General features: G+C 35.1%; 2 protein-coding genes and 1 pseudogene across 2 annotated transcripts; all 3 read right to left on the minus strand.

The window, feature by feature from the left end:
• Positions 1–2009: 2009 nt before the first annotated feature.
• LOC113361183 (peroxidase 46-like) lies at positions 2010–3678 on the minus strand. The gene is made up of 4 exons (XM_026604515.1): positions 3266–3678; positions 2988–3167; positions 2571–2736; positions 2010–2498 (listed from the first exon to the last, which is right to left on the minus strand). Exons 1-4 carry the CDS (start codon positions 3530–3532, stop codon positions 2083–2085), a joined length of 1029 nt encoding a protein of 342 aa, XP_026460300.1. The 5' UTR covers positions 3533–3678; the 3' UTR covers positions 2010–2082.
• A 610-nt stretch (positions 3679–4288) lies between these two features.
• LOC113361184 lies at positions 4289–5441 on the minus strand (annotated as a pseudogene).
• A 396-nt stretch (positions 5442–5837) lies between these two features.
• LOC113355969 (probable serine incorporator) lies at positions 5838–9142 on the minus strand. Its single transcript, XM_026598957.1, has 7 exons — positions 9006–9142; positions 8572–8784; positions 8194–8433; positions 7464–7575; positions 7136–7310; positions 6611–6842; positions 5838–6336 (listed from the first exon to the last, which is right to left on the minus strand). The coding sequence occupies exons 2-7, from the start codon at positions 8753–8755 to the stop codon at positions 6038–6040; spliced, it is 1242 nt and encodes a 413-aa protein (XP_026454742.1). The 5' UTR covers positions 8756–8784; positions 9006–9142; the 3' UTR covers positions 5838–6037.
• Between the last annotated feature and the right edge of the window lie 8155 nt (positions 9143–17297).

The following is a 17297-nucleotide window of genomic DNA, read 5'->3' on the forward strand; positions in this document are numbered from 1 at the left end:
CATACCTATCCGGATCACGAAACAAACAAATTTTCCCATAAATGTACATACGAGTATGCATATCACACAAATTTGAAAGTCGATATATAGCTACTCCGCTACGTGTACGAATACATGTAATACGGCTTCAGACATATAACATTTTTCTCAGTTTGTAAGACTGATAACACTGTCTTGTATTCTGAATATAGTAGTTCTATATTTCTCTAAATCGATTAGAAACATTCCTGAATAATATCAATGACACATATCACTGTTCTAGCTATTTTCGAAAGATGAACTTGAATCATGATTTGGTTCCGAACAATAAATTGTTCACCACCGAATTTGATCAAATATGAACACATGTTCATTAAGCTTAGTCATTATATTTCGAGAAATTCATAAACTAAATAATTAGTTCTCGACTCGAAATTCTTGTCTATGTATGCTAGTCTAATTAGTTATGCGACAGTCGTCTCAAAGATAAAAAGGTGAATATAAGTTGAGAAATAGGTGGTTCAGTCTTCACTTATCTTTTTTTGATGAAGTTCTCCAAAAGCTACGGTTGATCTTCGCCTTCAAACGGTAGAACGCAAATGATGACTGGTTCGTTTCTCAACTCCACTATCCTAGACCGAGACCTAACTAATTGTAGACTAGAAATCAAGATATATTTTTGACAACTAAATTCGACAACAAGCTTGATATAGCAACACTTGTGAGTTCGACCGGGCAATGCTTATGGAAGACGATGATGATGATGATGATGATGATGAAGACGACGATGATGATGAAAATATTTCTTCTTCTTCTTCTTCCTCCTTCGTTTTTCAAGGTTTTTTGATGAAGATGATGTAGATTTTATGTTTTTTCTTTCTTGTTGTTGTTGTTGAAGATGACGAAGATTTACGTTTCTTTCATATTTGTTCTTTGATTTCAAATGAACTTTTCAATTTTTATGGATATTTCTTGTGTGTTCATGTTAAAGAATGAACTCGGTTTTAGATCTTGAATTATTAGGTGTTCATTCGAAAGAAGAACTCTTTTTTTGTGTTTGTTCATTTTAAAGAATGAACTATGTTCTAGATTTGAATTACTTTGTTTTTGATAGGTGTTCATTTTGACGAATGAACTCTGATTTTTGTTCATAATACTTAACTTTGATTGGGGTATTCATTTGAAAGAATGAATTCTGATTTTTGTTCATAATAATGAATTATTGTTGTGTGTTCATTTTTAAGAATGAACTCGAATCTACAAAAAGCATGACCAAACACCTGATGTTCATCAAATAGAATGAACTCATACAAGAAAATAAGTATGAAGTTTAGAGTTCATCCCAGAAAATGAATTCAAAAAATTATGGAAATAGAAAATTACGAAAATTAATACTAAAATATTATAGAAAGGTATTTTTATCCATTTTATATTTTCAAATAATTATGGACCAAATAGAAAACACTTTTTCCCTAATCCAATCTTGGGACCACCTAAAAAAGACGAAAACCATAATTTCCCCTATTTCCACGTTGGTCAAACATTACAACAAACGTTTATTTTTGTGTGTTTGGTTAAGAATATGAGATGTATCACACTCATCATGCATTAGTGGTAGAATACAAATCCTACAATCATCGAAAATCTTACACTCATCATGACATGTAATTAACATGTAGTATATGATTCTGTAACTTAGTATTGTCCATCACAAGTTTTCTTATACTAGAATGGTCAAACAAAAATACTGAAATGCTTATTTCATGAGAAAATCCCAGGATTAATTCCAAGAGAGTGAGGACCCGGTTTCCGTCACGTCTCAATGATACAAAGGCTGATCTGACTGCTATTGAATCAACTCTCACGATAAATCCTGGGATTCCCCTGAGATTTTACAAGAAAATAATTTTTCAAGATCTCTTTGGCCGTGGTAAGATATTGTTGATCACTCTTTTTTTTGGCTTGAACTTGGAGGGTATAAAAGTGTTTGTCATGGTTGCTGGTAGCAATTAAGGTGAAAAGAATGAACATACAAATCAAAAATTGTAACACTCCTAAAGAATGTGGAACTGAAAATCTAACAGTAAGATATCACAATGTTATTTATTGGTTAATGACATTACATGATCTTCTTATCTCCCCTTGGTCACCTGTTTTAACTCCTATATTGCTAAGTCTTACAAATGAATCTCCCCATTTCTGAAAAAATGTATCTTGATTGTCAGAAAGCTCTTCCACTAGCTTCTTTGTTCTTGCATCACTGAACAAAACTGAATCGGACTGAAACAAACCCTTATGAGCTATAAGATTTTTATAGTACTGGTTGTCGAACACAAATGATGTTCCGGGATCATTGTTGACAGTTACGGATGAACTCGCACTCGTGGGGCATCGTTTCATTAACTCTGATGCAAAGACTTTGTCTAAAGCTTTGTCAGCCAGTGTTAGCTCTCCCTTTGAATTTTCTTGGAATCTATCACTGAATGCATTACAATGGGCAGCTCCGATCGTGTGCGCTCCTGCATATAATTAGTTCGATATTAGTAGATTCAAAACTGATAGATAACATTATGTGGTGTCCAGTGTTATACCTGAAAGAACAACAAGATCATCCAAAGACAAGCCTTTGGAAGTAAACAATTGAGTCATCTGATCCATGGTGAAACTTGTGTCTACCATGTTAGGCCTCACATTTGAAGCTAAGGAAACCCTTCCATCTCTTCTTCCAGTTGGAACCTCCACACTAGGTCCTCCAAACTGCACACACACTCATGTCAGGACTAATGGTTACATCCCATAAAAACTCCTACGAAAGAAAACTAGAAATTGCCCACGCATGCACCCCCAACATATTCTTTCAGTCTATGTATATACAAATGATCAAGTCATGTTTCCATCCTAATCTTGATGTGCCTAAGCCAATCTTAACATACTTAAGCCTAAGATATTATGGAGAAATTAAGGGGGAAGTTTCTTATAGTAAGAAATTAGATGTGGTTAGTGCTTACAATTGCAACAGCATCTCTAGCAGCCAAAGTAATGATATCAGCACAAGAAACTGTTGATGGACAAAACAATTCAAGCAATTCTTTGGCTGCCGCCACCACTGAAAATCCTCCGAGTGAAGTATTTGCCGGATCACTTTTCTCTGTCTCTTTTCCATCTAATAGTATTGATCCATCACAACCCTATAAAAATAAATGTCAATATTACAAGAACTAATAATGTATCAGTTTAATTACCAGATTCACCAAATATTAAAAAGATAATATCATAGTCAATTTACCTCCACTATGCAGTCATGGAAAAGCAGCCTAAGCAATTTTCCGGGGATTGTTAGGTCATTGTTTGAAGCTTCTCTCACTGTGTTCCTAACCATAAATTCAGCTCCAGGGCATGAAGTTTGATAGAAGTTAACGAACAGATCGCCGGACGACGATGAAAAAGACGGGGACGAGATCAAGAAAATGTAGAAAAAAATTACTGCAATTTTCAGCAGAATGGAAGGGCGGATCCATGTATAGTTATCAATCCGTAATTTTGAAGAAGCCATGTCTGGGATGTGGAGCTTTTTTTCTAGCTTATTGAAGTGTTGACCTTACCTTAAATCTCCATAGCTACCTCTTAAACAGTACTACCGCATTATGCACAGTACCCGAGACAGTACTGCATTAATGCATTGCCACACCAGTCTAAGAAAGTAACTGCATTCAACGGTTTCTCAGTGAAATAGTAGGTTATTGGGGGAAGAGAAAATGATACATTGGTACAGAGAAGACATGGCTGTCATGGCATATGTCTTTTCTCTGCAAAAAGTAATTCACCACCGCGTACTGCATTTAACTTCTTTTCTCACGTTCCCCCACTTCTGACCAACATACTAGTAGTATTTTTTTTTTAACTGCATCATGTCCTTGTTTTTACTCTCACACAATTTTCTAGAGCTAAGAACCGCGGATCTTCTGACGGTACTGTGACTACTGTCTTTAATCTTGAACATGTTGACCAGTTAACCAGGAAAAGTTACTTTCATCTAAAAATTTTCGTACCAAGTATGATTTTTTTTAATTTTTTTGTGCTGTGATTTTTGTATTCAGCTAAGCTTTTCCAAAGAAAACAAGATGCTAGCAAAGAGAAGCACAAGAAATTTTGAGAAAACAAAAAAACCACATAAACAAGATCCTTTGACATAAAAAAAGAACCATGAACAGCAGATTATTTGATTGACTCATCAGTTCTACATATCATTATATCATTGTTCTGTCCTTTTTGTTATTTATGCAATTCACTAATCTCAACATCACCTTTCTCTAATTAAGCTTCAGCAGTCTCAGCTGATTCAGCATCAGCAAGGATAAGTTCTGGCACAATACCTCCCATATCAGCATAGTTTCCATCAATCACATTAGGTTGTCCCAATACCTTCAATGCCAAATGCGCTGCCTTCTGCCCTGATATCATCATAGCTCCGAATGTTGGTCCCTGTAGTATACAACAAATTATCACATTTAAACACAAATGTATGTTTCATTGAATTACAAAGAAATCAATCAAAAATGAGAAGAAATTTTGTTACCATTCTTGGGGCACCATCGATTTCAGCAACTTCAATACCAGGAACAATTTCTCTAATGAGCTTAACAATGGCATCTTCAGCAGTGTTCATGTCCAGAGCTTTCATTCCAGGAACAGATTCAATCAAACCAATACTCTTCAACCTCTTAACACCAGTAGCACCAAAAGCCACACGAACTAACAGCAACCTTAGCTTCCATCACATTAGGATCCATACAAGATTGTGTATCATGGTTCATAGCGACTAATGCCCAGTTTGTAACAACACCTGCAACTTTATCATTTTTAACAATCAAATCCTCTGCTGCAACGGCATTGAACAGCTTCACATTTGGTCTGGCCAACAGCTTTGACATGATGGTGGATGTGAACAATGCAGCGTGCTTGATGACAACATAGGTGTCTTGTTCATCGTATTCTATTTCGAGTTCGTCCAAGAGTTTATGAGCTGGTTTACGAACAACCATGGCAGAGAAGAGCTGTCCGCCTAACCAAGCACCACCACCTGGAGACACTGATTGTTCGATAATTGCAACGTTAATGTTTGGATTCTTACTGATTTCATAAGCACATGATAAACCGGCTGAACCGGCACCGACGACGACAACATCTGTATCGGCGTAAGTAATCATATCTGTCATGTAACGACGGGTCATTTCACGAGAAACGATTGATTCTTTGATTGGTTCGAACTTGAATGATGTAAGATCATAAGGTGGTGTGTTTGTTGATGATGACATACAGATTGATGATGAAGATGAAGTTTTGATGTTTTGAGAAGTTGATCTGATGGGTTGGATTCTTGATGAGATTTGGATTCCATGGAATAAAGATTGGGTTTCTAGGAATGGTGTTTTAGAAAGTGGTGAAGTAAGGGTAGTTGCCATTACAAAGCTAAAAACTTTTTTTTTTTTTTTTTTTTGGGTTTGTCTGTGAATTGGTGTAAGATGTGGAATGGGAAGAGTAAATGAGATCTAATAAGGAGTTTATATGGAAGAAAATCGTTAGTATTGATGAGAAAATCGTCAGTAGATGAGAAAATATCTCATTTGAACTTTCCGGTCACGGAAATGCTATTCTCCGGGCTAAGTCACCTACGTGTATCAAATGTCAAGAAGAAACCAGATTTTTCGACTCTGAATTCAAAATTCTAAAACTTTCCCAAAATGCTCTTCTTTCTGACTGATTTTATGCATTTTGGAATTTTGTAAAAATGGAAGAAAGAACCTAGCAGATTTTAGGGCAAAGGAGAAAAAGAGAGAAATAAAATGAGACAGTTAAAAGAGTAAAAAGAAAAGAGAGAAAAACTATCACGTAGAGTCTGACTTTTACACACTAGTTATATTGAAACATCACAGTACATTGGCCATCAAGGTGTCTCCAGGAAAAAAGAAATATTAACAGAAATACACGCACAGTTGCACACCCTGGGTGATATACATATTATAAGTTTTCTGGACGAAGATGAGACTTCGTTGGCTGATCAGAACTCTCTTTCTGGAAACAGAAGTGGAGCAACGAGAGACCAAATGTACAAACCAGCAGTGGCCCATCCGGTCAATATTCTGACCCACACCGAAGGCCATCCGACATCCACAAGATTTCCACTTTCGCCTACTGAGGTCGACCACCCTGTCAATAACATAGCAGAGTACATGCTGGCAAGAGAAAATATGAGGTGGAAGAATGAATATGAGTATGTAACAGCCCCAGTTGATTTGTCATCCTTCTTATTATCTTCTTGCTGATCATCCTGCTTGCTGAATGGAAGCAAAGGCTTTTCTGCACATTAAACACAAGGGCTTAAAACAAAGAAACTCCATTATTAATAAGTAAACCTTTAAGCATAACACACACTAATTACAAACAATTAAAAACACGGCTGTACTGGCTTTCTCGTAATTCACAAATAAACCTTCAATTTTATATTCAAAACCAGGATCCATATATGCAACTACCACAGTAATGACTCTCTGATTACCCTAAACTAGTCAAGTGACTCGCGTCTCATGCTTCAAATCTTTCTCTGGAATTGCAAGAATGAAGTAGTACTAACCTTCGCCTGAACTTTCAAGAAAAGTTGTGGAAGAACCAGCACGAACAGCAGAGTAAACGACAGAAAGAACTGTTGTAACGAGCCCCAAAGTAAGTGAACCAGTAGAGACAGCTTTGGAATGATTGTGAAGGCCGTTACATTCATAATCCCTTGGTTCACTTGCAAGCCCAGAGTAGCATAGGTATGTGCAGTATACAGATATGACAGAAGCAGGTAACAGACTTCCATTCACCTGTATATGGTGCATCAACCAATGAAATGATAACTATGTCAGGGGAAGAATGTTTGAACAATATAATCTACTAAATGTGGTGGTTTCTCTTACGTAACCATAATTTATGTTTCAAACGTGATACTGCTCTCAAGAGTTTCATTTTTAGTACTGACTATTGTTAATGAAATTCATACATAAGATTATGCTAGATCGTTCAGGAGACAGTAATATGGTAAAAATTCTACATACATAAGATATCACGGCAAATGAGTTCAGGCAATTGTAATTAAAATGCAAAACTGACAACTTACCGCTGGGTGCAAAGCAACGATTGCAAACACGAACACAAAGATCAGTGTGAGAACAATAAAGAAGGTATTGAGCCCACAATCATGCCCAGATGGAGTAAAGAAATGGAAGAGCAGTCCCGAGAAGGAGAACGTTGCCACGTAGCAAACAAGTGAAACGACAAATAGAGCGATGTACCTGTATCAGTGATATAAGTTTAGAATAAGGATGAATAACAAAAAAAAATTATCTTAAAAAAAAATTATATCAGAACCATAGCATGTGAAGATGAAAGAAAGGTGGATAAATGGAATTTAAGTATTATAAAGATCCAAGTTTTGTGAAACTGACCAGAACTGTTCATCCTTTTTAACCCAGTTGTCGTTCCATCCATGAACAAAATCCAGCAACAGAACAACTTGAACAAGAAGAAACAATCCTGACCCAAATTTGGATATTGTCTCTGCATTTACAGATCGCAAAATAACAAAAGCTATAAGCCAAACTTCGTAAGGGAAAATTAATACGCCGAGAAATTACCAAAGATTTATACATAAGCATTCTTTAAAGATTAAATGGATGAATTGCTGCAGAGCACCATTGTATAACAGCACAAAAGGAACTAATAAGAGAAGAACACATTTATACAGCTAGAAACTGACATGAAGCTTACTCCAACTACCAAATATCATGGCTCAATATGCAAAGAGTTTCATGGCAGTTGTGTCTGAAGGGGTTAAAAGTCCATGTGAGAACAATATTTCACACTCTTGACTTAGAAAAACTTAATTTTCGTAAAAAGACAAAACGAGCAATGTCCAATAAGTATTTTGTATAATGGATACTGGAGGAAGACAAACTGCAATGTAGTGTATGATCATATTTGCAGCATGAAGAAAAAAAATCCATTGCATCCAGATGATGCGAGTACACCTCGATATGTCATTCATATACACAGAACATGCATTAAGTTATAAAATATCCTATGCAAATGACGGGTCAACAGGAAGGTCGGACACAGATTCTACAAAGATCAAATGTTTATGCCATGGAACAGAAGCTGCATATGAAAGTCACTCACCATAAAAGGTGACGATCCCATTTGGAAGGAAAAACATAAAAATCACCATCAGGCACCAACTAACAACCTTCATCATCCATCCACCATGGTGCAAACGGTCCCTAGGGTCCTTCTGGTCCTTGACACCAATCATTATAATGGCAAGGATGGTGAAAAATAAGAAATTTCCCAAACTCACACGCAACACGGCATCAGTTTCAAACCACTCCCTATCTGGAGTCTGGGCAAAATGATTGATCCCTAAAACAAAAACGAAATAATAATCAATAAGGATCAGTTCGAACATTTTAAGCAATCCAGACACCCTAGATTACGGAAAAAATAAAATCAAAGCTACAATAATGACTCATAAAATTCAAGTGAAACGATGAGACATACATGGGATTTTCTCCATGAGAGGAGCGGCAACTTCTCTGAGGATCCATGAAACGATAAGAGAGAAAGCGAAAAGACCACAATAAGCAATTCGAGCAGAGCGTCTACTGATGCTGGATACAACTGTTCGACAAGCTTCACATGCACAAGCTGCACAGCATGAAGCCAGGCAAGATGCTGCCCACATATTTCTTCTTTAAAATCCCCCTTTGATTACTAAAACACACAAAAATCCCCAATCAATACGTTTATTCCAGATTTTCAGCATAAAATTAGGGAAAAAATTCTCATTACAAGCGAAATTTAAAGCAAAAAGCAATTGAGAATAACATGATTAGGTCAAATAATCACAGCCTAAAAAAACAAAAAAGGAGAAATTTGTTGTTGAAAACCCTAAAAACGAAATTAATCGGTAGACAGGGGGAAAGAGGGAGTACCAAATCGATTGAAGAAGATGATCGAATCCAATAAACTGATATTTCAAGAAAATTAGGATTCTTCCTTCAAAGTCGCGTATAGTGTGTCTTTTACAAAGAGAGAGCTTTTTTAAAGGTAGGTAGATGGAGTCTGGACCCTAGTTAGCAATTCGGGATTCGGAAAACATACGGAACGGCAAACGTACGAGTATTATACGGTTTTGTAAAATCCAGATTCGGTCTAAAATTCGGTCAACGGGACGTGATTCGTCAGTAATTCGGAACGGCATACGTACGTGTATAATTCGATTTATAAATGTGAGTTCGGCTCTGAAAATTCGGTATCTATATATAACAAATAATTTGTATTTATAAGGTCAAAGACCAATTTTTATGCATATGTGTGAGTTATTTAAAGAAAAAATAAACTTAATATGATGATATTAATAATATATACAACATTAGTTATCCAAGAGGACGTCGTATGGTGGTTTAGATGCTTGGTTAGTGAGTTTGAGATCTCTCTCATCTTCACCTTCAAATCTCTTCAGTCGTTTTTGTTTCATAAAAATTACAACACTTTTAATATTCGGTCGTGTATGTTCGGGAGGCAGTAAAGCCCAAAAAATGGAGTCTTTGAAAAGTAAAAGCTAAAGAATTTATGGCGAATTAAGCGGACGTATCATTCGGGATACGTAAAATTCGTGAACGGTTCGCGAATAATCCGGGAATGCCACATAATACGCGACTTGGGTTCGGAGTTGCAAACGTACGCGAATAAGACGATAAAATTCGCGAATGATTCGCGAATCATTCGCAAACTTACTAACTAGGGTCTGGACTATCCGGTTTACTTTCCTCCTCTCTCGCGGAATTGGAAACCAAATAGAACTCGATTAACAAAGGCAAAATATTCCAACATTGCCAATAGGGGTACCAAATTGGGGTGTACCAAAATATATATATGACGAAATATCTATTGTCTTTGGGTTGGTACACCCTAGCAATTTGGTACCCCTATTAGCATCCTTGAAATATTACGTGTCATGGTGACAAATTCTGATACTAATTTTTGGTCACGTCATCATTCACGTGACAGATTTAGTTACATACAATATTTGTATTTAAAAAAGAAGAAGATATTTTTACTTTTTGTTATCTCGGTTTAAAACCAGGTTAAATTAAAAAACAAAATATGAAAATGTTGTTTTTGCTGAAATGGAGAGAGTAAGGTTGAATATAAATAACAAACAAATGAAAGCATCACTTTTCTTGAAACATAGAATGTATATGTCATAATATACAGGTGATAAACTAATGACCAGCCAACTAAAGAGGGCTGAGCCGATCCTGAATCTAGAAGAATCATGTGTAAATTTAGTCATGTGACTTGTTTATACAGTCAGGTTTTTTCTCTCCGATAGTACAATAATAAATAAACAGGTTCATGTTGTCGATTAAAAAAACCCAAAATATGACAAGGAAAACTTAAATACTCGCTTTTCATTTTCAAGAATCGAATTGATTGAGATTTTTTAGTTCAAGATTATATATAATATAATAACTGACAAATTGGCAGTCCACTGGTTAAATCCTCAGGTTTTGAGTCTCTGCAGCTCTATCTTTTTTAATCTCTTAAGAGGAAAGGGTCTGAGAGAAGGTCACAATATAATTTCATGTCACTTACTTAGCCCAACATATTTTTGAAAACATGAGAAATTTTAGATCAAAATATAGACTTTAAATCACGAGTAGACTTTAGATTAGGTAGGCAATTTTTGGGCCATCGTGGATTGCAAAGAAATTTCTTAGCTCAACATGTAAATTTTGTGTTAAAATGAAAAACTTATGATTATTTTTGGTCAGATTTGAAGTCTCAAAACATATTTTTGATTCCGATGTTGAATTTTAGTCATGACACAAACTAGATTAAAATAGTAAATTTAAGATCCCATTGCACGTCTAAAATGATCAAAGCCAAGTTATACACTATGACAAATGCTATCCTGCACCGTTTTGCGGGAAGCTATCCCGCTCAAGCGCCGCTCAAGCGGGCTTTTTTATCGTTAAAAGATCAAATCAACGGTTAGATTCGCATTCAGGAAAGGACCCACCATTTTCCCTAAAAGGTTCAAGGTTGTTAGATCTGGGTTTTAGCGTGATCTAACGGTAAAGAGGCCGCTTGAGCGGGATAGCTACCCGCAAAATGGTGCGGGACAGCATTGCTCATACACTATACCCTTCTCGTTGGTTTTCGCAATTGGTGGATTTTTGAAGTTTTGTTTTCTAAGGCCTATTCCTATGCATATGTCAAAAATATGATATTTGGCATATATGCACCAACTATGAGTATGCCAAACTGCCAAACCTATATGCCTAGATGTCAAAAATAACATACATGCATACATGATGGAGTTTCCAGCGAGCGACAGAGGGTCCATCGCTCGGTGGTCATAGGATCGCTGCTGGTCATTAAAGCGCTAGCGATAGTCAAGCTGTCGCTCGCCGGTCTGATCATAGCTTATCATATTTTTATCCAACGACTACCATTTTTTCCCTCTATAAATACCAAATTTAAAACTCATTTCAACTCACACCAGAGTTTCTAAATCTCTCTGGAATTTCTTAATCTCCAATTCTTTTCATCACTCTTCCAATTCCTTAGAGAGCATGACTGATAATTTTAACAAAGTTGTCGTGCGGATGGTGAAACTATGATGGAACTTCGACAAAGGTGTCGTGCGGAATATCGTCGCATGTATGAAAAATACTTTCAATTTGGAAGTTGTTTCGAGATTTTAAAACATTTGCTCAAATATTGTCCAATATTTATGTTTTAATTTCTCGATTGTCCACTTAAGTTCTTATATTTTAATTTCACAATTGTCTAAGTATTAAGTTTTAATATTTTTTAAACTATTAAATATATCTCTAATAAAAATATAAGATTTGATTAAGAAAAGAATTAAGCTTAAGTTTCAAGAATGCTCTTCAAATTTTCAAATTCATTAAACTTCGATATAATCATTTTACAAGACATAAAATTAGACAATAATAATTTGAAATATAGACTTTAAAAATAAAATTTTGGAACAATATTCTTCATCTTGTTAATCTTCTTTATTTCACCAAACTTCCAATCAATGCGCTCATGTACGGAGTCTCCTTTGTTTATCTTCTTCTTTGGCTTCAAATTTGTTTTGCCTTGATTTTCCTTGCCTGAACTTTTCTTTGCCTTTTCTTAGTTGCGGTTTTGACTTGGTTAATATCCAAAACTTGAAGACTTCTTTGCTTCTTACTTATTTCTTTGTAACTATCACATATCATCTTAACGGCACCTTCAATCACTACTCCCGAAAATCAAGTTGCGTTGCCGAATCAAGTTGGGTTTGAAATTGTGTCATTTTGAGAAATAGAAAAAAATAAATTAGATTGAGAAAGAGAGAAATTAGATAGAGAAGAGAAATTTTTTGAATTTGAAAATTACTTATTTATCTAGCCGTTGGCGTTAGAGATAATATCGAGCAATATTCATGAAAGCGCTGGCGATATAGTCTTTATCGCTGACGAGATAGTCAATATCGCTCGCTAGAAAGTCCGTAGCTTAGTGGTTTTCCCATAGTGGCGCACCTCGTTTGTGATATGCCAAACAGGTTTGTTTTTGGCATGTGCATAGGAATAGGCCCAAGGAGCTATTTTTGAAGTTTTGTTCAAATTTCTCAAATTGGTTACAAACATTCAGACTTGTGGTACTTTTATAGTTAACCGTATGATCGAAAAAATTAGGCTAAGATGATCTCAAAACCCAACATGAGATGCTTCTTCTGAACTTAACCGTATGGTCGAGAACAATTAGGCCAAGATGATCGCAGACTCAACATGAAATTAAACTTTCAAAGAGGAGGAATAACTAAATTTAGCCCAACAAAATTTCTTCCTCAGGTAGTACGGTAAGGCTGTAACTGTTATACCATTACAAAACGATCGTACATCTAGTCCCTCATCTTTCAACTTTGTATTAAATTTATTTGATTAGACTAGATTAAATAAAAGAGGTGCAATAGGTTTGCTCAACTTTTATTGCAATATTGTGGTTAAATATATAAGAAGAGAAGGTTATTTAGCCGCAGGGATGGAGCCAAGACTCAAATGCAAAGGGTCAAACAAATTTTTCCATATAAAGTTTACACTAAATCCAATTATCAATCAGGTTTTTAATCTTATCATGCAAAATTTGCACCCACAACACTTTAAAATGACCAAGGCACTAAGCCTATTTTCAATGACATTCAAAATCTTGTAGGGCCAATAGACCCTACAAGCACCCTTTGGAAAATTACCCATATTTGAGTAGTCAAGAAGGAAACTCTACAATATTTAAGCGTATGCAGATAGTTTATAAAAGTTGTTGGAAACTGGACATCTTCTTCGCGATGAAAGCAGTTTTTGTTTAACCAAACAGTCTTATGTCTTTCTGCAAACCGGAATATAAAGTGTTTTTTAAGTCGGGGATTCCCAGCCATTTTGTGCAAGTGTGTACCAACTTGTTTGTCATGCTTAATGATCCCTATATTTACATCCAGCATAACCAGCGACAGAACCAGGATTTTCCGTCCCGGATGGGCTAAAATTCTTTTTCACACATGCCAATTTCAATATTCCGAGTAGATGCTTTTAATTTTATGTACATTACGATTCATCTCAGTAATAGAGTCAAATATTTTAACTTGGATGAAAATTTTGTATAGTAAAAAATAGTATTAGTATATGAAATAGCGTATGAAGGACGCTAGGAATTTTAAGTGTCGAAATATGTATCTTTGGATGGATTTTACACATGGATATTAATAAGATCATGAAATTATGAACTTCACTTGAGATGCGAATACAAAAATACAGATTAATCAATTTAAGTATAAACACCAATTTTGTATCTAATTCTCACATCATATCAAAAATTAGATATAAAATCAAATAATAAACCAACAAAATATAAATCCTAAATTTTACATGAAGCACCAAAGTAAAGTAAAGCCAAAAGTTTTACATGTTATCAATGTAGATAATGATGTTGGCTTGTGGTTGCGAAAGAACCATCAATTATGCGACAACCGAGCTTCGGTATTGAGGTCTCCAATTCTAACTTAGGAATAACTTAGGAACGAGAGAGAAGACGAAAGATTAACTAAATAAAAATAAGAATACACCTTGTTTTCTTGGCACGGTAAAGTTAAGTCATGTTAAATAAGTTTGATTGCCGATGCTCTACGAATCAGGCAATTGAATCGGTGTTAAATCGTTTTCTAAATCCTGCATTTTTTTAATCTTTTTTTTTGAATGATTCATCTCTAGTTACTTAGCATCTGATATTTTTAGCATTCTATGTTATGTTGTTCATAATTATAATCTCTTTTTTTCTTTGATTTACAATAAGTTCTTAAACTCATTTGCATTCTCTTGTTTTTCATTTCAAAATTGATGGCTACATAAATGATTCCTCTTATTATGCCTGCTTATTGATTCTTCTCTAATGGCGTTTGCCGCTTTTGTTGTTGTGATCATAGCTTTTGCTGAGTATATCTACAAGTTTTTTCTTAAAAGTTCAGAAAAGATTGGTTTCAAAGCTTTTGCTCATGGTGTTCTATGGAAGAAGTCTCAAATCGGCATCAACCCATCGAATCTCAGTAGGTCCTCATCCCGCCAATTTATTAATTATTTTTTTTTAAAAACTAGTGAAGTCAGCTGCATGCAGTTAATCAGTTACCTTATTTTGCTGTCTACTTTCATTGTAGACATCTATATACCTTCTCATTATAGGAAAGATTCTATACATTTCTGTTACTTTATTGTTAGGCATAAAGATTCTCCACAATTATATTCTAGCTTATTTTATTTTCCCATTTGCAACTTCAAAACCCTAGTAATAAATATACCAGTTCTTATAACTTTCATTATCTCAACTTTCACAAATACTATCTCGGTGCAACCCTTTCTTTCTTGAATCTTGGTTTTCTCAGTCAAGATAATATTAAGATGGAGGAAAGTAATTCTAGTCAAGTTGTATATTTAGTCAGCAAGTTTAAGAAAGCTACTCTGGATCTGGGAGATGTTAATGAAATAGAAGTCATCAAGAACAACAACAAGGAGGATAAATCAGATGTTAATTGGGAAGTTAGTGTTATTGGAAAAATTATCATTAAAGGCAGATGAGTTATGGTTTGGTCGAAAAAGGGATTACTTTTACATGGCCATTCTTAACAATGGAGAGCTTAAAGATTATCGAAGTTGAACCAAATGTGTTTATTTTCAAATTTAATCAATGGGAGATTTTAAACAAGGTAACTGATGAAAGACCATGGGGCATTAACAAACATCTCCTAGTTGTTCATGATTATATTCCGGGAATGATTTACACTGAGAAGCATTGGGGTTTCCAACTTTTTTGGATTCAACTTAAATATTTATGCCAGAGCACATGAATGTTTCATTTGTGACAAAAATAGGTCAAGTAATGGGGGAAGTCATTCCATTGAACCTAAGGATGCAACTCCCGTTGGTAGTGATCCTGTTAAAGTCTGTGTTAATGTGGATCTCTCCATGCCTATGAGAAGAGGTGTTAAATGTTCCACCAATGCTGGAGTCACAAAATGTCAGCAATTTTTCTATGAACGTCAACCAAAAAGCATATGTACTGGGTGTTACATCATCAATCACTATAAAAATGCTTGTAAAGATGTTGTTATTTTCTTGAAGAAAGCCCATGAGAAACCTTATTTTGCAGGGAAGATTAATAATGTTCGCAAAAACATCAATGTTGTTTCTTCTAATACTGAAATCTCTTCAACAAAGGCTCCAACAGTGAAGAAACATCAAAAAAAGTTTGTTAAATCAATTGTTTTTGTTCCTCCAAAAGATGGTGAAGTAATTAATTTAGATTCACTGCTCAAAGAAGAAGGGGTTACTATGAAAGAAGATAACAGACTAGGCAAGAGGCATAGGGTAGGTGAAGCTGCAATCACTGTTTCTTCAACAACTGAGACCTCTTCCCAAAACACTATGTTGAATCCAATCCCAACCTCTATGAATGCTCATATGGTCTCAACTGGAGATAATCCAACTGTGCAGGCACACAAGGGGAATCGGGCAATAAAATCTTATAACAATCTTTACTTAGTTTATATTCTTTTTTCTTCTTCATTTTTAAACACAGTTTTTGAGTATCATTATTGCACGATAGAGTTAATTATCCTTTATTTTTGTTTTAGTATGTTATTTAGGCTCATTAATGTCTTTCATGCACTAATCTCTCATTGCATTAAATTCTCATGCATAGTAGAAAATAGACACTACGTTATCATTTTCAAAATTAGTTTACTTTTCTTTCTTACATCTCATTTTTGCACTATGAAAGTACTGTCATGGAATGTGCAAGGTTTTAACAACCCATCTACTAGAGATAATCTTAGAGATATTATTAGATCACAACCCTGATATTATCTTTCTCTGTAAGACCAAACTACATGAAAACAAAATGAAAAATCTGTTGCCCCCTTTCAGATACCCTAATATACGATACCTTCAACCAGTAGGCCTTTCGGGAAGCTTGGTTTTCATGTGGAAAAATGGATTTGTTTGTGATATTTTTAGTTGTGATGATAATATGATTCATGCATCTGTTCAAAGTGATTCAAGTCAACCAGAATGGTTATTATCTTATATGTATGGTTATTATAACTATGCTAAGAAGAAATCTCAATGGGAATTCATTAAGGATATTGGTCTTTGCACATCAATGAGTACTTCTAGGTGATCTCAACTTTCATCTTCAAGATAACTCTAATTCAGCTTCTTCTTCAAGTGATGGCTTGGTTCATTTTGTACTTCAATAAGTTGGTTTGGAAGATTTGGGATTCATAGGAAGAGAACACACTTGGTCTAATAATAATTCTAGGACTGGTAAGAAAAGATCTAGGTTCGATATTGCCCTGACTAATGCAGTTTGGAATTATAGTTTTTAAGATCCAAAACTTCTTCATCTCAACCAACCTGGCAGTGATCACTGACTAATTATGCTGGTTATTGATTACTTGCAACCAAAATTATGGAAGCCTTTCAAGTTTTTTCTATCTTGGTTACGTGACAAAACTTGTGCAAAGGAAATAGCTAAAGCTTGGGAGAAATCAGTTCATGGATCACGGGGTTTCAAACTAGTTAAAAAATTACAGTTCACTAGAATTGCTTTATCAAAATGGAATATGACTCACTTTGGTAATATCAATCATAATGTGTACTCTCTCCAACAACAGTTATTTG

This window comes from Papaver somniferum, chromosome 3 (assembly GCF_003573695.1).
Source record: "Papaver somniferum cultivar HN1 chromosome 3, ASM357369v1, whole genome shotgun sequence".
In the NCBI taxonomy this organism is placed as follows: domain Eukaryota; kingdom Viridiplantae; phylum Streptophyta; class Magnoliopsida; order Ranunculales; family Papaveraceae; genus Papaver; species Papaver somniferum.